This window comes from Alosa sapidissima, chromosome 1, assembly GCF_018492685.1.
Source record: "Alosa sapidissima isolate fAloSap1 chromosome 1, fAloSap1.pri, whole genome shotgun sequence".
Taxonomy (NCBI): domain Eukaryota; kingdom Metazoa; phylum Chordata; class Actinopteri; order Clupeiformes; family Clupeidae; genus Alosa; species Alosa sapidissima.
The window spans coordinates 7,224,715-7,232,214 of record NC_055957.1 but is presented as its reverse complement, the minus strand read 5'-3'; the positions used below and the strand labels follow the sequence as shown (position 1 = coordinate 7,232,214).

The window sequence follows — 7,500 nt, the reverse complement described above, 5'->3', positions numbered from 1 at the left end:
ACACACATGCACACACACACACATACAGCTTCAAAACCGCAGTGTTTATTACCAAGAGCACACATGCACACACACTCACATACAGGTTCAAAACTGCAGTATTTGTTACCAGGAGCTTACTATTATAGAGGGTGTGCCGTCTGAAAATATCAGAATATCAGAAAATGGACACAAATCATACAACACATGCACACACACACACACACACACACACACACACACACACACACACACACACACACACACACACACACACAGACAAAGCAAGAGAGAGATTTTTCTATTTCTGAAATCACAATCATAAAATGACATAAGACTACAGGCTATATAACCTGTACACAGATTCTCAAAAGAATTGCAGTGCTGCCCCAGCAGAATCTCTCCAGATGTGTGTGTGTGAGTGTGTGTGTGACTTGAGTGTGTGTGTGTGTGTGTGACTGAGTGTGTGTGTGTGTGTCCCAGCAGTATCTCTCTGGAGATTACAAGCTGTAGTGTGTTTGTGTGCTGGATGAGGAATTATGACATGCATGCCGACACATTAACTGTCTGATTGCATTGTAGGATTCCTGATGTGTGTGTGTGTGTGTGTGTGTGTGTGTGTGTGTGTGTGTGTGTGTGTGTGTGTGTGTGTGCGTGTGTGTGCGTAGGATTCCTGATGTGTGTGTTATGTACTACTATTAGCCACTATAGCCACTAGCAATGCTTTGTCTTGAGGGGCCCTGTGCAGTTTTGACATATCTCTTGCTATTTGCTCACAGTTGGGGGCAGCCGTGGCCTACTGGTTAGCGCTTCGAACTTGTAACCGGAGGGTTGCCGGTTCGAACCCTGACCAGTGAAGTGCCCTTGAGCAAGGCACCTAACCCCTCACTGCTCCCAGAGGGCCGCTGTTGTTGCAGGCAGCTCACTGCGCCGGGATTAGTGTGTGCTTCACCTCACTGTGTGCTGAGTGTGTTTCACTAATTCACGGATTGGGATAAATGCAGAGACCAAATGTCCCTCACGGGATCAAAAGAGTATATATACTTACTTATATTTATAGTTTTCTCTGCAGAGCTCCCCCTACAGCTTCAGGTTATATATTTAACGACATCGCTCGGTCAGTCTGCCATTTCCTCTTTCCTCCGACAGCGGTTTACTCGATTTCGGCTTCTTTTCGCTGGCTCTGCTGTGACAAATGTCTGAGAAACTCCATCGCTACCTTGTTCTAGCCGGTGCCTGGCATGTATGTGTGTTGTGCAGTAAAGCAGTTTGTTACATCGCAAGACTTTCTGACTGAGGCCGGCGGCTTGCCGGACCAAAGTTGCAAGGCTGTTTTTTCCCCTCACAGACGTTGAGTTGTTAAGTTAAGGTAAATTAAGCTAAAAATAACAAAAGGTTGAGGTTTTGAGTGTATGAGTGTGTGTGTGTTTGTGTGTGCACTTGCATTCGGAGTAGGCAGTCATGGGAAATTGAGCCTTGCCTGACTGGGAAAGTGTTAAGTTCCAGAGAAAATGGACTTTGCATTTAACCTGGAATTGAAATTGATCCTATTTCAGGAAGGTCTGGCTGCTTCGGTCCCAGAGCAGAGAAGGGGTGATGGGAGGAGGGGGAGCAGAGAAGTGGAAAGAAAGGATGATGAGAGAGGAAGGGTGTGTAGAGTGAGAAAGAGGAGTAAAAAAAAAACTATTAAAAGCAGGGTACTTGTGTGTGTGTGTGTGTGTGTGTGTGTGTGTGTGCCTTTACAATTTCCTTATAGAGGAAGAGACAGAGGGCCAGATGTACTAACGCTTTTGCGCCCACTTCAGGCGTATTTGTTTCGCAACGTGCGTGTAAAATCATTGCGAGGTATGTACAAACAGGCCGCAATGATGTAAAAGCGCAAACTGCCTGAAAGTGGCAGATTGCGTTTTTAATGTAATGCATATGCATTCATGGGAGGATCCAGGGGAAAGTGGGAGTTTAGCGTAAAAAGATGAGGGGAAGAGTAAAGAGCGCATAATTATGTATTCCGCGGTATGTACAAAGACTGCTCCTGAAAGCGCACGTCTATTCTATCCTAAATACTTCCGCCTTGTAAAAGCAGGTGTTAATCCAAATTTTGCACCAGTTTTGTAAGTATTTGTACTATCAAAAGCAACATTAACTTTCGTTGTCTTACTTTCACTTTCACGTCGTTCACTTAAACTTTCCTACTTGCTAGATTTGACCAATCTTCCATAGCCTACGTGCACAAGTATTTTGAGTAGAACTACTGATCTTCATTATCTCCTTGCTTGTTGACATCTTATCATGCATGTATGGTATTATTTCATGATGGCTAAACGTTTGATTCTTTTTAATGTTGTCATCCGTTAACTTCATTCAACTGCGCTTGTAGGCGCTGCCATTCAGTTGTGGACGTTCGTAAATTGCGTTTATGGGCGAAGAAAGGCAGAGAAAAGCGCAGTTTACACTAAGGATTGAACGATTGATAAATACGACGGAAACTTGGGTCTGACAGCGTTCGCAATGTGCAGTTTGTCCATGACGCTGATAGCGCTACGTTCGCAAATGTACGTACATCTGGCCCTCAGTGCACAGTGTGTGTTGTTTTAAGTGCATGTATAGATGCTTTTTGCCCTGGTGATAGCCAGCAGCAGAGTACAGTGACAGAGGGGGTATTTGTGATTTTTATGCGTTCACATTCAGAGCCACATCAGGGCCACATCAGAGCCAGAGTCTGCACCCGTGTGTGGATGTTGCCTGCTGTGGACTGAGTGGACCTCCCTGTAGCTCCAGATTCCAATTGTTCCCTTTATTACTAGTTGTTCTCTTGCTGTACGGCCTCATGAATGGAGCGTGAGTCAGAGGATGCATTAACCTTTGGCTCTGAATCACAATGCAGCTTTTTAAATGCAGTTAAAAGGCAGTTAATCAGACAAAGAGCTGGAGTCTGCCTTTAGTAGAGTTATGGACCGGTGTAGGCTTCCCAGCAGGTTCTGATGAATGAGCTATTTAGTGAGGGACTTATATAACGGGCCTGCATTCAGACACAATCTTAAACAAACTTAATGTAGAATGCAAATGGAATGCCCATCAAGTCATGTCCAGAAAGACCAGCTATTTTTGGGTCCGATTCTTGAATAATGAGTATACAAATTTGTAGATGTTGCTAATTAATCTGATTATTGTGTGTTTAGAATGTGATTGTGGTGCGTGTTGAATGTGATTCTAGTGTGTGTTGAATGTGAATGTGTTTTGAGGTGATTGTGGTGTGTGTTGTTTTTTTTTTTTCAGGTTGAAGTGTGGTGTGTGTTGATGTTTTTTCAGGTTGAGGTGTGGTGTGTGTTGAGGTTTTCTAATGAGGTTTTCTGTCTTCCTGCAGAGCCCATGCAGGGTCCACGCCACGTGGAGGTGGTGGACGTCCAGGCCAGGCAGGTGACGGTGCGCTGGGAGGCGTTTGGCTACAACGTGACGCGCTGCCACAGCTACAACCTGACGGTGCAGTACCGCGAGCGTGGGGTAGGGGGCGCTGGTGAGCAGGAGCAGGGCCAGCGGCGGGAGGAGCTGTGCGTGGACACACTGAGCGCCACTCCGCAGCACACCATCCACAACCTCACGCCCTTCACCAACCTCAGCCTCCGACTGCTGCTCCGCAACCCAGAGGGCAGCAAGGAGTCCCCAGACATCCACCTGCAGACCGACGAGGACGGTGAGCTTGGCATATCAACTGGACATAGTGAATGTGGATGGCGTGCTCCCTCTGAGGAATGTGGCTGTAGTGAGATCTGTCAGTGTAGCCTCCATCCTGGGCACCACCTTTCTCTATAGTTGCATTATTCTGTAACTGTAATTATGATTGTCAGAGAATGGTATAATGTGTTTGTTAGAACACCAGTCATGCGTGCTATGTACTGGTTCTTATGGACTTCATTTCCCATCAGTCCCTGGGGCGGTGCCTCTGGACTCCATCCAGGCCAGTGCGTATGAGGAGAAGATCGTCCTGAAGTGGAGGGAGCCAGCTCAGACATACGGAGTCATCATTCAGTATGAGGTGAGGGACAAGGAACTGACCCCTCGAACAACTACACGCACACACACACACATACACACACACACACACACACACACACACACACACACACTTACTCACACACACACACACTAGAACTAGAACTGACCCAAGGCCTCAAACAACTACACACACACACGCACACACACACACACACACACACACACACTTACTCACACACACACTAGAACTAGAACTGACCGAAGGCCTCGAAAAACTACATACAAACACTGTAAATACCTATAAGTAGCAATGTGATATAACAAATGTTTTGATGTAATGACAAAAATGCCTATGCTCTGTGTATGCTGTGTGTTCAAGACAGCTCAAATCAGAAATACATATAACTTTTTTTCTCAGTAAGTGATGCATAGGACATGTTGTTATCTGCCTCTGTTTTGACACAACCAGACCAGGGGCCTGCGTGGATTTCATACTAAAACATTGCGTACGTGCAAACCTGAAAAGTAGCGTACGCGGAGCGTAGCAGTGGCTAGCTATAGAGTCACAGACCGTGGTAGAATTATTGGTCAGTCTGCAAGTAGGTGACAGGGTTCACATAACTGGGTTTGATGCATTTGAACCATTTCAACACAACTGCATTAATTAAAAAAACACAACATTACGGTTTCTGGATCATTTCCCTATTTGCACACAAGTGTGACAACAGTAATGCGAATGCTTACTCGAGGAAATTAAGTATCTTATGCAGTCAATCACACTAAGGGAAATAGCTTATATCTGCGCTTATTGTGTAGGCTATAGGTTTTACATTCCCTTTTAATTCATATCCTCTAATAAGTCTACAGTTGTCATTATAGATAGCTTGTTGCATAACTTAGTAGAATTTGAGCATGTTGCATGTCCATTTTTATAGAAACATAGACCTACTTTCGAAGTGTTATCATTTTTAATAACCCACGTTTCACAATATACTGTGCAAATAAAGGCCTAGACTCGCGATCAACTAATGTTGTTGCGCTGCATTGCCTCTAAGTGTTGCCAACTGACGATACACATTGGAAATGTGCGTACGCCAGACATGAAGTTTGTGTGGAGGACCGCACATTCTCACGTTCAAGTCAGCCTTCGTACATCCGGACGTGAGCGTGAGAAGTGGCGTACGCAGCATTTTTGTGTGTACGCAAGCTTTGTACATGAGGCCCCAGGTGACAAGAAACACTCACAGACCCCAATCACATTAGCATTACACATTCCCCCCATAAGACAGACACAGGAAGACATTGGACATTGGACAGGACATATTAACCATCAACAAATCCCATCTCTACACAAGGCTTCAGTCCATAGTGGCCAGTAATGCACTGAGGCTGTCAATATACAGGGTATAAAAGGTGTAAAAACAATAATATACAGAATAAATTAGTAATTCATAGGTGCATGAGCATACAATGTGTCGTCCCTGCTCAGACCAGCTGGGCAGGGTACAGCATAATTTGATTCCCGATTTTCAAAAATGAGGTTACTGTTGCGATCCGTTTGCCAAACTGCACCTGATCAAGCCCACTCTTGCATTTCCTCGGAGATGCAATTCTAGTTCATATCTGAGATTCAACATACCAAGTAGATTAGAGAATGACAATTTAACGCAACAGGTTGCATTGGTGAGTGAATGCTACTATGCACAAGTCACTAACTACTGTCAAAACAGTGTCGTTCTGAAATTCATTTTTCCCCTTTTATCTTCTATTTGTACCTATATTCTCTCTCTCATAATACTCCTACCAGCTCAATCAAACAGACTGAGACTGTTTAGTCCCTAGAAGTCGCTGGCCTTGAAGCCTGAGTCCGGCTCTTTGATTTGCCGTATCAAAGGGCCTCAAAGTGAGATCCCAGAGACAAGCTCAGATAGCAGCCCCACATCTCATCTCATCTCATCTCACCTCCTTTGCTCCCACCACAGCCAGGGCACATGGCCCTGCTGCTCCCTCACTTCTGTCCATCTCTATGGCTCTCTCTTCCTCTCTCTTTTTATCTCTCTATCGTCTGTATTTCTCTCTCACCTAAGTTCTGTCTCTCTATCACTCTTTTTTTCTTTCTCTATCTATCTATTTTGGGCTCCCATCTCTGTCACTTTCCCTTCTCCTCTCTGTTTATCTCTTTCTATCTCTATTTTCTGTCTCTCTATCACTCTCTTTTTATCCTCTTTCTATCTCTATTTTCTCTCTATCACTCTCTTTTTATCTCTCTTTCTATCTCTCTATTGTCTGCATCTCTCTCTCTCTCTCAGCTCAGTGACTTGGGCTCATTGTGGCTGCTGGTCTGAGCTGCTGTTCTCTCTCTCTTCTGTTCTGAAAGAAAATGTGCAAGTGAAGACAGCTGACAGGTCATCTCTCCCTCAGATCGCTGGACGATGAAGACAGCTGACATCATTCAGAGCTCACTCGACCACTTTTTTCAGAGCTTATGTGTCATGCGCTGTGACAGAATACAAATGGAATTCATGTTTTCAAGTTTTGAGTAGACTGGCGAAATAGAATGAACATTGTTTGTATTATTAATATTAATAGACTATTAGCGTTTGAGGGAATGCTCATGTATGTGTGAGTGAAACAGAATGATGATGTTGAAGATCCTACTGTTAAACATAAACAAATAATTGTTTCAATTTGCTCTTAAAAGGCTGATTGCGTTTGGAAGTGTAGCCTTTGACATTTTCAGATCAAGAGCCTTATGAAGAGCTCCTTGAAGCGCTGTGGAATTTGATGGAAGCTGAATTAGCTGCCCTTTCAAAAGAAAGCTCCCTTTGTGTTCACTAATTAGAATTATATGGGAGCCCTTTGATTGCCAGAAGAATGAAAGTGTGTTTATAAGTGGGCTTGATAGATAGGCTCCATTATGGTGAAGTAAAAAAGCCTTTCAGGAAGCGCTCTCTGCCTTCTTCCTCTGAAGGCACTGATGGTCAAAAGCTCGGAGTGGGAAGCGATGCATGCACACGAGTCACACCTGAGGACTTTGGCAGTATGTGTATGTTTGACATGGTTGGACAACGTAATGTTAATTACCATCTTTTAAGAACAAAAATTCATTCAGTCATTTTGAACTGTATAATAATATGACTGCAAAAAGGCAATACTGCTTTTAAGCAGCTTGTCAGTAAGTCCACACAAAGTATTTTGAATACAATGCAAACGCAAATTATGTATATTATATATATATATATATATATATTGTTCTCATGTACTGAGCTGACAGTTGTGTGTGTCTCCCTCAGATCTCCTATAAGGCGGTGAGCTCTTTTGACCTGGCGCTGGATCTGTCCAATCAGAGCGGCAGGGTGGTGAAACTGGGCAACGAGACGTCCCACGTGTTCCTGGGGCTCTACCCCGGCTCCACCTACTCCTTTACCCTGAGGGCCAGCACCGCCAAGGGCTACGGACCCCCCACCATCACCCAGGCCACCACACGCATCTCAGGTAGGAGGGGGCGCACACACACACATAGACACA

The 7,500-nt window shown here is 44.5% G+C and overlaps 1 protein-coding gene across 1 annotated transcript in view; it reads left to right on the top strand.

The window, feature by feature from the left end:
• LOC121709540 (receptor-type tyrosine-protein phosphatase mu-like) overlaps positions 1 to 7,500 on the top strand; it is a 173,209-nt gene that overhangs the window by 84,533 nt on the left and 81,176 nt on the right. Inside the window, exons 8-10 of the mRNA XM_042093002.1 lie at positions 3,344 to 3,670; positions 3,903 to 4,012; positions 7,266 to 7,467. Of these exons, the coding sequence (XP_041948936.1) occupies positions 3,344 to 3,670; positions 3,903 to 4,012; positions 7,266 to 7,467 (639 nt within the window). The remainder of the gene's footprint in view (positions 1 to 3,343; positions 3,671 to 3,902; positions 4,013 to 7,265; positions 7,468 to 7,500) is intronic.